General features: G+C 50.0%; 1 protein-coding gene across 7 annotated transcripts in view; it reads left to right on the top strand.

The window, feature by feature from the left end:
- The first annotated feature begins 9454 nt into the window (after positions 1 to 9454).
- The window catches only part of NF2 (NF2, moesin-ezrin-radixin like (MERLIN) tumor suppressor), a 103114-nt gene continuing 96734 nt past the window's right edge, over positions 9455 to 15834 (top strand). For 2 of the 7 annotated variants that reach the window (XM_074972870.1, XM_074972872.1), the window contains exon 1: positions 9456 to 9617. In XM_074972870.1, coding sequence (XP_074828971.1) covers positions 9504 to 9617 — 114 coding nt within the window. In that variant the 5' untranslated portion in view covers positions 9456 to 9503. Of the gene's footprint in view, positions 9618 to 15834 lie in introns of all 7 variants that reach the window. The other 5 variants (XM_074972869.1, XM_074972871.1, XM_074972875.1 and 2 more) reach the window with 4 other exon arrangements.

The following is a 15834-nucleotide window of genomic DNA, read 5'->3' as shown; positions in this document are numbered from 1 at the left end:
CTCCCCCTTACTCTCACAGATATTGTGGAGCACACAGCAAGCAGTAATAACAGTGGGAATATTGGTTTCGCTGAGGTCTAAGCGAGTCAGTAAACTGCGCCAGCGTGCTTTTAAACGTCCAAATGCACATTCTACCACCATTCTGCACTTGCTCAGCCTGTAGTTGAACAGCTCCTGACTACTGTCCAGGCTGCCTGTGTACGGCTTCATGAGCCATGTCATTAAGGGGTAGGCTGGGTCCCCAAGGATAACTATAGGCATTTCAACATCCCCAACAGTTATTTTCTGGTCTGGGAATAAAGTCCCTTCCTGCAGCTTTTGAAACAGACCAGAGTTCCTGAAGATGCGAGCGTCATGTACCTTTCCCGGCCATCCCACGTTGATGTTGGTGAAACGTCCCTTGTGATCCACCAGTGCTTGCAGCACTACTGAAAAGTACCCCTTGCGGTTTATGTACTCGCCGGCTTGGTGCTCCAGTTGCAAGATAGGGATATGGGTTCCATCTATGGCCCCACCACAGTTAGGGAATCCCATTGCAGCAAAGCCATCCACTATGACCTGCACATTTCCCAGGGTCACTACCCTCGATATCAGCAGATCTTTGATTGCGTTGGCTACTTGCATCACAGCAGCCCCAACAGTAGATTTGCCCACTCCAAATTGATTCCCAACTGACCGGTAGCTGTCTGGCGTTGCAAGCTTCCACAGGGCTATCGCCAGTCGCTTCTCAACTGTGAGGGCTGCTCTTATCTTGGTATTCATGTGCTTCAGGGCAGGGGAAAGCAAGTCACAAAGTTTCATGAAAGTGCCCTTACGCATTCGAAAGTTTCGCAGCCACTGGGAATCGTCCCAGACCTGCAACACTATGCGGTCCCACCAGTCTGTGCTTGTTTCCCGAGCCCAGAATCGGCGTTCCACAGCATGAACCTGCCCCATTAGCACCACGATGCATGCATTGGCAGGGCCCGTGCTTTCAGAGAAATCTGTGTCCATGTCCTGATCACTCACGTGACCGCGCTGACGTCGCCTCCTCGCCTGGTATCGCTCTGTCAGGTTCTGGTGCTGCATGTACTGCTGGATAATGCGTGTGGTGTTTAATGTGCTCCTAATTGCCAAAGTGAGCTGAGCGGCCTCCATGCTTGACTTGGTATGGCGTCCGCACAGAAAAAAGGCGCGGAACGATTGTCTGCCATTGGTCTGACGGAGGGAGGGGCGACTGACGACATGGCTTATAGGGTTGGCTTCAAGGAGCTAAAATCAACAAAGGGGGTGGCTTTACATCAAGGAGTATTTCAGGCAGGACTTCACGGAGGGTTCCAATAAGAAATGGTGCACCTAAGTTATTGTTCTTATTGGAACAAGGAGGTTAGTCTGGCCTCTGATTGATACATGGCTAGATTTACCTCGCTGCACCTTCTCTGTGAGTGACTGCAGCGTGACCTAGAGGAATGAGTCCCCTAGACAGGGGAGAGGGGGGAAGCAAATGAGTACAAAACAAATCTGGTCTATTTCTTGTTTTGATCCACTCCATCTATCTTTTACATCTTTGGCTGGCAGCAGACGGTGCAGAAGGACTGCATGCCATCCACATCTCATGGCTGCTCGGCAGAAGATGGTGCAATACGACTGCTAGCCATCCTCATCTCTTGCCTGCCCGGCAGAAGATGGTGCAATATGACTGCTATCCATCCTCATCTCTTGCCTGCTCGGCAGAAGATGGTACAGTACGACTGCTAGCAATCCGTATCGCCTGCCTGCTCACCATAAGATGGTTCAATAGGACTGACTGCAGGACTAAAGAGAATGACCTGGTCAAGTCACTCCAAATTTAGTCCCTGCGCCCATGTCTGCCCAGGCACTCCTGGCCGACGTGGCCAGGGGCACCTCGGACATGACGATGACGACTACCAGTCCTATTGCACCATCTGCTGCCAGAAGGCAATGGGTTGCTGCTACTGTGTAGCAATGCAGTACCACGTCTGCCAGCACCCAGGAGACATAGGGTGACGGTTACCTGAGCGGGCTCCATGCTTGCCGTGGTATGGCGTCTGCACAGGTAACTCAGGAAAAAAGGCGCAAAATGATTGTCTGCCCTTGCTTTCACGGAGGGAGGGAGGGAACGGGGGCCTGACGATATGTACCCAGAACCACCCGCGACAATGTTTTAGCCCCATCAGGCATTGGGATCTCAACCCAGAATTCCAATGGGCAGCGGAAACTGCGGGAACTGTGGGATAGCCACCCACAGTGCAACGCTCTGGAAGTCGACGCTTGCCTCGGTACTGTGGAAGCACTCCGCCGAGTTAATGCACTTAGAGCATTTTCTGTGGGGACACACACACTCGAATATATAAAAACGATTTCTAAAAAAACGACTTCTATAAATTCGACCTTATTCCGTAATGTAGACATACCCTTAGTCCCGCTGCTGACGGCCAAGAGGAATTTTAATGGCCCGGTCAGCAGTGCTGACCGGAGCCGCCAGGGTCCCTTTTCAACTGGGCATTTTGCTTGAAAACCAGATGCCTGGCAACCTTACAGCCAGCCCCAGGCCCTCACCTCTGTTTGCCCTTAAAATAATGGATAACATGCGGAGCTCGACCTACAGGAGCAACACAGTGTGTGACTCTCTAGTTCAGTAATAACAGTCCAGTGTCCTAGCAGTGACATGGCATGACGGTGCGTGGCAGTGGTAGGGTCAGGATTAGAACTTAAGATCTGCTGCCTCCCATCCCCCTGCTGAGTTCTCCAGGCCTGGTAGGAGGACCCTCAACCCTGCACACACACATCTGAAGCGATGAGGGTGTTCTTCACATTCTGTCCCTCATCAAATGCAGTGTGGCCCATGACAATGCCCAGTTGGAGCTGTGGGCGCTGCAGCACAAGCCATGCTTCAGTAAAGATGGAGGCATCCACGCCCACAAGCTTCACTGGAGAACTTTGTAGGCTGCATGTTTGACCACCCCTGAAACATGGAATCACAGAAACGATGCTTTGCCCTCCTCTGCCTTCCTGCTTTATGTGACATGTTGCCCCTGGATCGGGCATTGTCACGGGCTGTGCAAGGCTGGGCTGAGTGGGAAGCAGCCACAGCTGAGGCCACGCCCCAAGCAGGCCACACCTGACCCTGTTATAAGGGCTCCGGGTGGAGCTGGGTCAGTCTTTCTCCTGCTGTGAAGAGAGAAGAATCTAGCTGCTGGGGAGAAAAGGTTACCTGAAGCAAAGCAGAGTAGGGCTGGGGAAAGGCCAGAGGAGCTGGGGTGCTCCAGCCTGGCAACTCCCCAGGCTGAGGCCTTGGTAAAGCCCTATGCAGGTACTGGGGCTGGGAGGTGCAGCCCAGAGATCAGCAGAGGCAGCTGGTCTAACCTTGTTGCCGGTGATGAGTGGCCATTACACTGCAGTCTGCTCCTTGAGAAAGGAGCTAGATGATGGCTGGCAATAGCCACTGAGGCAAGGTGGGTGTAGAAGGTCGGGGGTTCTCCTGGGAGGGGAGATCGTGTGTGTGGGGGGGTACTGTGGTGGGCAGAATCCCAAGGTAAAGGGCACTGGGGTCTGGGAGGAACATTGGGGGCCAACGGCAGGTGAGACACTGGCCAGTAGGAGGCTCTCTGTATGCTGGAGAGCTAATTTCTGAGAGGACCAGCAGGAGGCACCATACTGGTGGGTCTCGCACTGCTACAGTCATCGAGTGCAGAGATTGGGCCTGGGACTTCAGTGTGTGAAGCTCTATTACCTGGGTGAAGAACAGCCTTGGCGCTAGTCTGTGAAGTGGACTCATGAACCCCTATATGTGGTGTGACGCTCCCAAGAGTGTGAGTACAATCCTTGCCGCAGGCGTTGGAAACCAGGGCACAATCCCCAGATTGGGTGTGAGTTCTAAACTTCGATTGCACCAAGTGCAAACTCCTCAGGCACCTTCCCAGCGTGAACACGGAGTCACAGACAGTCCCTATGCGTGCTCTGGTCTGTCTTGCCACCAGGTGAGTGTAGCTCTGTGATAGATGGCCCCTTACACCCAGAATCAAAGCAATATTCGGGTTACTCCTAATCCCAAAGGACCAATCACTTGCCTTGGGCCAATTGCTCTTTAGGTCTCATCCAAAGACCATACTTGCAGCTGATCCTATAATAAACTATATGAAGATTTATTAAGCAGGAAAAGAACATCGGAGGGTTATTTACAAGGCAAAAGCAAGGGAACATAGACACACAAATGAGTTACAAGCTCAAGTTTCAAAAGGTAATATAGGCTTCTATCATCAGCAAGCTGTAATTGTCCTTTAGGGCTAACCCAGGCTAAGTTGCTGGGGAGCTCTTGCTTATGCCTAGAAACCCCTGCCCTCCAAGCAGCATAGAGGTGCTAGGTCCTTTAGCTTGGGATTTTTTTATCCCCCTCCTGCCATGTGCTCTGAGCTTTTAAAATGATGGTGCCATGCCCCCTGTTATGATGCCCCTGGGACCAGGGGTGCTGGAACAGTTTGTATAGTGGGGGTGCTGAGAGCCATTGAAACAAACTGTAAACCCCGTGTATAATGGAAACCACTTCATGCCAGGGGATGTTGCAGCACCCCCAGCATGCCGAGTTCCAGCACCTATGCCTGGGATAGGGTGACCAGATGCCCAATTTTTATAGGCACAAGTCCCAATATTTGGGGCTTTGTCTTGTATAGGCTCCTATTACCCCCCCACCCCCTTCCTGATTTTTCACACTTGCTGTCTAGTTGCCCTAGCCTGGGACTAGCCACGACAGGGAGCCAGAGATACCCAAGTTTCCACAGTGGAACACCGTTTTTAACTCAATAAGCCTCACAAACCCTGGGAGTCAGGGAAGGATCAGGATCCCTATTTGTCAGATAAGGAAGCTGACACACATCGCTCATGGCATTCCAGCACCAGAGTTGAGCTCAGCACAGGGCCCAAGGCTGGGCCTCCTTTGTGCCTTGCCTGTCCTGAGCCAGCTGTGGGCTTCATAGAATATCAGGGTTGGAAGGGATCTCAGGAGGTCCTCTCGTCCAACCCCCTGCTCAAAGCAGGCTTCTTTATCCCCCAGAGCTGATCAGAGCAGCCCAACTTGTCTCCTGGCTGCCTAGGGTCCATATGACTGTTCCAACAGCTTGGAATAACTAGAGGGCGGTTGCACTCTAGTCACACCCCCATTTTTCCACCATGTCATCAGGGAAAGCGCCTTACATTGCGGGAATTCCCTAGGGCCTGGATCCATCAGGATAGTGATCCCTTATGCTAGTAAACCCACAGCACAAGGATGAACTAGAGACCCAGTGAAATTAAATGCCCTGTCTAAGATCTCATGGTGAGCGTGGCAGAAGTTGGAATAGAATCCACGAGTCTGTAGCCACTACTCTTGCTACACGTAAAATTCCTAGGAGCATAGGTTTGCCAGCCACTTTTGGGAGTTCGCTCTACTAGTACTAGCTTGTTAGTAGACTTGGCAGAATTCAGCTTCAATTTTTTTCAGTAATTTCAACCAATATTGCTTCTCAGCCTTCTGGCTAAAATCAAGTATAAACATTTTGATGGATAATATCAACATTTTGGACTATCAGGTGGATAGAAAGCTGGCTAGATTGTCGGGCTCAACGGGTAGTGATCAATGGCTCCATGTCTAGTTGGCAGCCGGTATCAAGCGGAGTGCCCCAGGGGTCGGTCCTGGGGCCGGTTTTGTTCAATATCTTCATAAATGATCTGGAGGATGGTGTGGATTGCACCCTCAGCAAATTTGCAGATGACGCTAAACTGGGAGGAGTGGTAGGTAGGCTGGAGGGCAGAGATAGGATACAGAGGGCCCTAGACAAATTAGAGGATTGGGCCAAAAGAAATCTGACAAGGTTCAACAAGGACAAGTGCAGAGTCCTGCACTTAGGACGGAAGAATCCCATGCACCGCTACAGACTAGGGACCGAATGGCTCGGCAGCAGTTGTGCAGAAAAGGACCTAGGGGTTACAGTGGACAAGAAGCTGGATATGACTCAACAGTGTGCCCTTGTTGCCAAGAAGGCCAATGGTATTTTGGGATGTATACGTAGGGGCATTGCCAGCAGATCGAGGGACGTGATCGTTCCCCTCTATTCGACATTGGTGAGGCCTCATCTGGAGTACTGTGTCCAGTTTTGGGCCCCACACTACAAGAAGGATGTGGAAAAATTGGAAAACGTCCAGCAGAGGGCAACAAAAATGATGAGGGGACTGGAACGCATGACTTATGAGGAGAGGCTGAGGGAACTGGGATTGTTTAGTCTGCAGAAGAGAAGAATGAGGGGGGATTTGATAGCTGCTTTCAACTACCTGAGAGGTGGTGCCAAAGAGGATGGATCTAGGCTGTTCTCAGTGGTAGCAGATGACAGAACAAGGAGTAATGGTCTCAAGTTGCAGTGGGGGAGGTTTAGGCTGGATATTAGGAAACACTTTTTCACTAAGAGGGTGGTGAAATACTGGAATGTGTTACCTAGGGAGGTGGTGGAATCTCCTTCCTTACAAAGAAAAGGAGTACTTGTGGCACCTTAGAGACTAACCAATTTATTTGAGCATAAGCTTTCGTGAGCTCACTTCATCTGTAGCTCACGAAAGCTTATGCTCAAATAAATTGGTTAGTCTCTAAGGTGCTACAAGTACTCCTTTTCTTTTTGCGAATACAGACTAACACGGCTGCTACTCTGAAACCTCTCCTTCCTTAGGAGTTTTTAAGGTCAGACTTGACAAAGCCCTGGCTGGGATGATTTAGTTGGGGATTGGCCCTGCTTTGAGCAGGGGGTTGGACTAGATGACCTCCTGAGGTCCCTTCCAACCCTGATATTCTATGATTTATTTATAAGAATTTATTTTTAAATTTTGTCTATTTACGTTTTCTTGGTGTGCAAAATTATGGATTTTAAGCATATTTTTCAATTTTTGATCCATCAAAATTTTTACAGTTCCAGGAAATTCTGGATGGGGCAGCTGAGACAATAATTATTTAACGGCAAGAGATGGTGAAATTCAGAATGTTAAAGCTCTGACCGTTAAAGGATCAATTGTCAATATCACATGTCAAAATAGACAAAGTATCTTTCATTCAAGCTCTGATAAGTTCTAAGGCAGCATTTTTCTTCTTTTGCCTATCTGCCAGTTTTGATTATTACCGATGGGGATGTTTTTGCATGGGTTTGTATGTAAACGGTGAAGTTGACGTTTACCGATAAAAAAATCAAATCCTTCCAAGGCTACGTTTAAACCATGTTTTCACTTTGCCATGCAACATCATAGTGTCTTGCATAGCTGTCATCCTGGTGTGATGCAGATGTGACAATGACACATAGGATAGCACGATCAGCCTGCTGTGGTGGGCGCAAACATGACCACGCACAGATCTGTGAGGCCTGCCACGCCATGGGCAGTTGTGCTGGAACTAGGGATGCTGGGGTTGCTCATGCACCCCCGAGTTGAAGTAGTAATAACAAACACCAAATGCATGGTTTCCATCATCAACACCCCTGTGATGTTGCACCCCATAATGCTTTATGGGAATATGCTTATGAATGTATATATGACATAACTGGAATATGTTTTATGCTACATATGCCATGTAACATCTCTGTAAAGATTATGATCTACTGAATCTATTTATCCTATTCGTATGCATGTATCATTTTTTTATTCAAAGTTATGAAAATTGGCTATGTACTTGTTTAAGTAGCCTCAGTGAAGCAGTTGGTCAGCTTCCTGATAAAAGACTATTCTCAGTAAGTGCCTAATCAAAAAACACTTAAGCCAACAATGAACTTGGAGATGCCAATCCACATCTGAGCTTTCCCAGAAATGTTGCCTGGTTGGTAAGGAACTCAGTCATGCATGGACATGTGACTTGCCCATGTGAGTCCAAAACTCCATCTTTGAGCTGAATTCTGGATAGGAGAGAGGAGGGGGTCTCCACCCACAAGAGAGACTATTTAAGCTCCTTGGAGACCCCTCCAGTCTTCAGCTGGCTCAAGAGAGAGCCTCCCCACCCCCAAAGTTTACCTGAAAGACTGGATCAAAGGACAGTAATCACAGGGGTGGGAGTGACTGCTGGACCCAGACTAGAAGAAGACTAGTCTGTAAAAGAAGCTTACTGGAACATCTGAGCGTGAAATTTCATCTGTAATCACTTTTACTGTATTAGGCATAGACTTGTGTATTTTATTTCGTTTGGTAATTTACTTTTTTGTCTGTTTCTACTTGGAATCACTTAAATCCTACTTTCTGTATTTAATAAAATCACTTTTTACTTATTAATTAACCCAGCGTATGTATTAATGGGGATGGGGTGGCAAACAGCCGTGCATATCTCTAGCCCTGTTATAGAGGGCAAACAATTCATGAGTTTATCCTCCGTAAGCTTTAATCAGGGTAAAACAGATTTATTGGCGGCGTGGACCCCTGGAGCAGCGGAGCGTTAGAGACAGGAACGCTGCTCACGCTGTTTTCAGCTAAGCCTGCAGCTTGTGGGGCCGTGGGTCAGGTCTGGGTCTGGGTCTGCAGCAGGCTCAGGGGTCTGGCTCAGACGGGCAAGGCTCTGGAGTCCCAGGCTAGCAGGGAAGGGGGTTAGAAGTAGTCTCAGCACATGGGTGAGCAGGTCCCGAGGGGTGTTCTGTGAGCCAACCCCCCCCCGGACAGTTATTCCCGCCCCCCTGCCCCGCCCACGTGGCGCTGCGGCGACGTGTCCTGCCGGTTCACTGTCACGGGCGGGACCGCAGGGCTGAGCACGGTTCGGGCCACCACTAGGGGGAGCCAGAGCCCGGGCTTCGCCTTCCCGCCAGGGGCCCGCCGCGCTCCGCTGTCTCTCAATCAATCCTGCTGGGAAGGCGGGACCCTAGGGGAACCAAGGGCTAGCGCAGGGCAGCGCCAAGAACCAGTCAAAGTGTAGATAGCTCCGCCGTCGAGGAGGGCGGAACGGCCTATTGGCTGCGGTGCCCCTCCAGGAGGCGGGAGGAAGGGCTCTGTCCCGCTGCTGGCCAATGGCGGAGAGCGGTGGGGTTAGGGTGTGCCCGCTGAGGCGAGCGGAGCTGTGTGAGGCAGGTAGCGCGGGTTCCTGCCCGGCTCGGCTCCTCGCGGCCCCCGCCCCCCGGTAGGGCCCGATCCCGCAGCGGCCGCCGGAGCTGGGAGGCCGCCTGCGCCGCGGGCCAGGGCCCCGACTTCCCCGGGCCCGGTCCCCTTCCGCCCGGGCCCGGTCCCGGTCCCGGTCCCGCCGGTCCCCCCGCCCGGCCGCCCAGCTCTCGGGGCAGCCGCGCTGGGGTGAGCTGCGGGCCCGGAGTCAGGCTTATGCAACGTCCCTGCCCCCGCTCGCCTCGCGCTGCCCCCCGCTGCCAGCCGGGGGGGCTGGCGGACCTGCTCGGGCCTTGTGTTGCAGCCGGCCCCGACTCGGCCCCCCGGCTTGCCCGACTGGCCCGCTGAGCCTGCCGCAGGGGCCTGGGGCTGCTGGGGCAAAGGGGGGGTCCTGCCTGGGGGGCCGCACTCCCCAGCGCCTCGCCATGGCCGGCGCCATCGCCTCTCGGATGAGCTTCAGCTCCCTGAAGAGGAAACAGCCCAAAACCTTCACCGTGCGGATTGTGACCATGGACGCCGAGATGGAGTTCAACTGCGAGGTGACCGCCGCCGCGAGCTGGGGGCAGCGGGGTGTACACCGCGCCTCTCGCTCCCGGTCCCCGCCTGCCGCGAGCGGGATCCCTGGCTGGCGCCGGGACCCCCGCTGCTGGGGTGGGGCGTGGCCGCGGCTGGGCGGCGCACGGCACCCCCGTGCCACGCGATGGTTTGGGGCAGGCCCTGGAGATGAATGCCGCGACAATTTGACTGCAGGGGGCATTGAGGGGGGCAAAATGTAGCTTCCCAAGGTGGAATTTGATCAGGATGCCGGGGCTAGCACACCCCTGCGAAAAGCTGCATGTGAACTTTATTGAACAAAAAGGGGCTTGATATCATCTAAAACATAGTACTTCCAGCACCACAAACGGCCAGTTGCATCCTGTTGGGGCTCAGGCTTATTGGTAAATCACAGAAAAGTGCTCCCCACTGAATCCACTTTCTGGTGCCCCCGCCCCATCCCCCCTCCTGATTTTCCTGTCTACCAGTGGTGGGGAGCTGCTTGCTAAATACAGATCCTCCAGAGTTTCTCTGGAGAGATGAACGTGTTTGTAGCCAAAGATGGAACATGCAGGGTTTCAATTTGAATGTCCTTGGATCTACTCACAGCCACCTGCATCTGTTTTGTTTAGGAAGCCCTGTTCGTAAATGGTGCTGTTTTTCATTTGCCTGCATTGTACAGGCACTGGAAGACTATAGGGAGGCCCTCTAGGAATCCATTGTTAATCTAGCATTGAAGTGTAATGTTTTACGCAAAAGATGTGTTGGGATAGAAACTGTATGCATATAAGTATCAGAGGGGTAACCTTGTTAGTCTGGATCTGTAAAAGCACTTGTGTCTCAGTGCAGGAGGTTCCCTGGTGCTGTGCTGTGATATAACAGAGGGGATGCAGTCATGTCTCAGTGCCCGTGGTTCTGGGTGCTGTGATATAGCTGAGGGGAGGCAGTCGTGTCTTGTGGGAGGTTCCAGGATGCTGCACTATAATATAGAAGAGGGGAAGTCATGTCTTTGCACAGAAGGTTCCTCGATGCAATTCTCTTGTGACTCCCAACCGCTACTGGAATATGGTACAACACATCCTTGAGCGAAGGAATTGGGGGTGGGGTCAAAAATAATTCCTCTGATTATATTGCAGAATAACAGTCGGCTCTGGGTTGCCCCCTATTATGCTGTTAAATTAGGTACTTTGCTCCCCTCTAGCCCCTAAAGAAGAATAGCTTGCAGGTACTCTGTGTAGAATAGGTAAGCAGAAAGCTGTGAACAAATAACTCTTTAATTTACATGAGGTTTTTGGATGACTTGAAATATCTTTTGGGGACTCTAAAGGATAAACTTTGAATGAGTGCTCTAGTATCAATATGCATTTGGCCTTTCATCCCCTTCATTATCACCCCAGCAACATCACTACTTTAGCCTGCTCCAGAAGTGTTGTCCTTGATATGAAAATGCAAATGATTATCTGCTTTGATCTTACTAGCTAGCAGACAGCAAATTCCAGAGATGAAATTTTGCAAAGCGCATAGCAGACCTAGTGATTTGCCATTGTAAGTTGGCACTACAGCTATGTGGTGCTAGCAGTCTGCATGATGCAGTTCAAAATAGGAGCAGGATGAAGTATCCAAGGGGGTGCGGGGAGGGCAGTAATAGAGACCAACCATAGGCTGTGAGATTTCTTGAGTGTCTTCACAGCATGATGGGGCCCTGATCCTGAGTCAGGCCTGTGGGCATTAATGCAGTATAAATAACTTATTCCTAGGCAAAACATGTCACTAAACTGGAGTCCTAAGAATGTACAGTATCCAGGCGCTTGCTATCTGGAGAATGATGCAAACAATGTGAGGGAGGATTTGGAGGGGTCCATCAGATTATTCCAGAGGCATTGCTCTGATGAGAAGTTTCCACCCCTCAACTACTGGAAGGGGTGGCTGCTGAGATTCCTGGCAGGTGGTTGTCTCCAGACTTGGTTTGGGCCTCCATCTGTTTTATTAGTTGACCGCGAGAAGGTGTATAATTACACTTGAAGTTTCCTCACCATACTCGCGTCAGGTTGTTGCTGTGTACTGGGGCCACTCTGCTGCTTGCTCTCCCTAGGTACTCCTAGCACACTGTCTCTAGTTTGAGTGCTTTTCTTATTCTTCGAGGCAATTATAATTAAGGCTATGATTTAGTCATGGAATCTGTGACTTCCAGCAACCTCCATGACTTCAGCCTGCGATGGATGGGAGCTGCAGGGTCCCCCGCTGCCCCCAGAGCTCCAAGCTGCCACAGGCAGCAGGGTACCCCACAACTCCTGGCTGCCATGGGGTACCCCTGAACCCCCGAGCTCCCAGTTGGTGGCGGGGGAACCCCTGAGCTCCCTGCCACCACGGGAGGTGGGGAACCCTGAGCTCCTGGCTGCCACGGGCCCTCGGAGCTGCAGGCGGCAGAGGTATCCCACAGACCCCAGTTGCTGCAGGCGGCTGCTAGCCCCTGTGCAGCTGCCTGCTTCAGGCGGTATGGGGACCCACAATTCCTATTTTTTCATGGATCGTTTTAGTGAAAGTCGTGGACAGGTCATGGCTTCTGTGAATTTTTCTTTTTTGTCCGTGACTTTTACTAAAAATATCTGTGACAAAATCTTAGCCTTAATTATAATATACTGCCTTGGGGGACGCTATCTGCGATCCTCCTCAGTCTGAGCGATTGAGAGAGGAAAGACACTGCTTAAAAACTCTTGGGTTTTTTTTAAACCCCATCTCCTGTTTAACTCAAATATTGACAAACAGTAAGAAAGAAAAAAAAAAATTGTTAAAAATTCAACTCTTCTCCTTCTTCAGTTAAGGTCTGAGAAAGCTTTGTGTGTTCTCTGGTCCTCCACGAAGACCTTCAGAAAAGGGAAGAGAAGACTTGAGATTACTTATTTCTAAGAAAGAGTAGCTCCCCTAGTTAAAAAGGCCACTTTTCAGGCCTTTATGCCCACCCTGAACAGAGAGGGTATAAATCCATTTTTTCCCCCTATTTGTGAGTCACCTTTAAGAATAAGGAAAGTTAATATCCAACACCCGCGCCTTGGCCTGATTTAACTATAAACAATTGAATGGATTCTTTCCATATGTTCTTAAATAAATATATCATGTTTCAGCTAAGATCAAGCATGGAAAACTTGAGCCCAAAACGAGTTTTTCAGTAAGGGGGGACAAAAAGAGGTGGGGTTTTTTGTGGTTTTTTTTTTTTTTTGTTTCAGAACAGTCTTTTAATAGGCTTCATAAAGCCAGAGAATTGAATGCAGGAATTCCTTCACCACTTCAAATACAATACCAATGGAATGGGTTACCTAGGGAGGTGGTGGAATCTCCATCCTTAGAGGTTTTTAAGGCCTGGCTTGACAAAGCCTTGGCTGGGATGATTTAGTTGGTGTTGGTCCTGCTTTGAGCAGGGGATTGGACTAGATGACCTCCTGAGGTCTCTTCCAACCCTAATATTCTATGATTCACATTTCTTGCAGTAAAAAAAAGGACAATATAAACAAACATTTTCAAGAACCTCTGGTGGAAAGTTTTAGCAAGTCTTAGTTCTGAGGGTTGTTACATTGTACAGTGAAAATACCTTTTTTTCTGAAGATTGAATTTATGAGTCACTTGTGTCTCTTTAGATATACCAAAGGCTGCCATGCATTTCGCCCCTCCCTTGCTATACACTAAAGGAACAGAACTTTGTAACTCGGTTATTGTGCACTTGCTACTGAGCAACCGGTGAATTGGCTTTTGCAGAGCTTGAGTTATACTGGCTGGTGTAGTTTAAATCTAGCACATCTAACAGCTCCTAGAATGACTGATCAAATGCTGCCTGTGACAATGATAAACAAAGCCTTCAAATCTTATATGGCTTATTGGGCCTCTCTACTAGCTGAAAATTGTTCAAGAAGATATGTGTAGGCTAAAGGGCTTTTATTACGGCTTTCTCTTCCTTTTCCATCTGTTGTTTCTTCAGTATTTCCATTTTCTAGCTCATAATAGTTCATAAACACTGTTTTTTCTTTGTGGTTGATATTTAATCCTCATGAGCCTAACTCATTATATTGCTGTGTTTTCTTATGATCCGGTGGACTTCTAAATTGGGCATGGGATAATAGGAAGCTGATGTTACCCTCCATTTAAAAAACCGCAACCTTTTTACAAGTAGTTTAAAAAAAGAGTCATGGGTCTGCTGTAACTCCGTTGACTCCAACGCAATTATGCCAGGGTGAGTTTGGCCTTGTATGTTTTTATCATTTGTAAAATGTCATTAATGGCCCTGGAGAATGAAATCCTCAATCCCCAGAAGAGGTAGAGCTAATAGACCATAGCAATGCAAACTTTCCTCAGCTGTGTTTCTCAAACTTGCTTTGGAGGACACCTCTTTCCCCTCCGGGACAAAGAGGGAGTTGTCTTCTTGTCTCCCTGTAAAAATGTCAGTTAATAACATATGTAGTGGCTTTCTATGGTGAGAAAAATTGTCACTTCCTATAGGCTGTGGAGTATTTGTCAGATGATAACAATGTGGGTTGGATTTGAACTGGCAAGTCTTGCGTCTTCCAATGACTCCTCAGGGACGCTTCTGCTAAAGAAGCCCTATTTTTATCATTGCAGATGAACTTCCACAGCCTCTCCTGAAATCACACAGAGAAACTGACAAGAATTGTCAGTGCTGTTATAAAAGCAGGACCTGCGGGAACTCAGCTGCAATCCTTTGCTGCTGTTGTTGGGGAGCCCTATCTTCGTGGGGAAGGAACAAGTGAAGGGAGGTGACTTGTGGCCTGGTGGCACAAGAGCTTGCATTCCACCATCATCCCTTGTCTTCCAGGCTAGAAACAATGTTGGAGGGATTATGTTTAGCTGCAGGGGATTTGATAACTACCCACCAGCCAAAAGGCAGTCTGCTGCAATTTGAGTCTTTGACGATGTGGATCCTGGAATGAACCCTGAAAAGATCGTTGGGACATGGGGTGAAAGAATGATATGCAGCTACTAACTGCCACATGGTTGTCCTGGAAACCCACCCACATGCAGAGCTGTAATGAAGAGTCTGTCTTCAGGTTGGAAGGATGGTCACACTCCAAAGCAGCAAGACTTTGTGGTGAGGGAATGAAACTGCCAGTGCAGTGGCTTCCTAGAGATTTGTTCTCATGGGAGAAATGTAGGGTGCAGATTTATTCTTGCTCTTCCCATTCACTTGTCATATGTGCACAAAGCAACTTTTTCCTTTGTACTGGCTGGTATGGGAGGAGCTAATGGCCAGTTAGGCCACGCAGAGGGAGAGCTGCTGCAGTATTCCTGCTATGGCTGGCAGTACAGGGACTCCTCTCCCTGATGAGCCATGGCAGCTCTATTGGGTGGAGAAGGCAGGGAATTACTACTTTTCGGCCTTCTGTCCCTCCCGCATTTGCTTGCCCCTCCCCATGTCTTTCGACATTGCTGTTCACTCCCAAGGCTTCTGGCAAACCATTGGGGACCCTATTGCTATTGAGGCTGTGAAATACTGAGAAGGATTAGTTAGTTAGTAATTGCCTTAGATCGGTGGTTCCCAAACTAGGGGCACCGCTTGCTCAGGGAAAGCCCCTGGCGGGCCGGGCTGGTTTGTTTACCTGCCACATCCACAGGTTTGGCTGATCGCTGCTCCCAGTGGCTGCGGTTTGCCTTTCCAGGCCAATGGGGGCTGCGGGAAGCGGTGGCCAGCACGTCCCTCGGCCTGAGCTGCTTCTTGCAGCTCCCATTGGCCAAGAGCGGTGAACCGCGGCCACTAGGAGCTGCAATCGGCCGAACCTGCGGATGTGGCAGGTAAACAAACGGGCCAGGCCCGCCAGGGGCTTTCCCTGAACAAGCGGTGCCCCTACTTTGGGAACCACTGGCCTAGATTGTGAGCTCTTCTGGGCAGGGAATGCCTTTTAGTTCTGTTTTTACTTCCTCCCTGCTTCAAACCCCTTGGTATCCCCACAGCCTCCCGCCCACTCTCCTGATATCCACCTGCCTGCCACCATCTGCTCCCTTGCCTCCCTCCCTCTCTGCCCTTCACTGCATGCAGCTTCTCTTACTCCATCCTCATCTGTCTTTCTGCTGCCCCTTCCTCCACCACGAGTGTAAATGAATTGGCTGTGTGTGTTGGCAGCTGTATGGTGATGTAGAGGTGAAGAGTTTGAGGAGATCTGGTAGTTATGATGCTGACTGGTAGACCATGTGTTTGAGGTTGTACTGTATATTCTGTAG

The sequence above is a fragment of the Natator depressus genome, chromosome 15 (assembly GCF_965152275.1).
Source record: "Natator depressus isolate rNatDep1 chromosome 15, rNatDep2.hap1, whole genome shotgun sequence".
NCBI lineage: Eukaryota > Metazoa > Chordata > Testudines > Cheloniidae > Natator > Natator depressus.
This window is presented reverse-complemented; position numbering and strand designations above follow the sequence as displayed.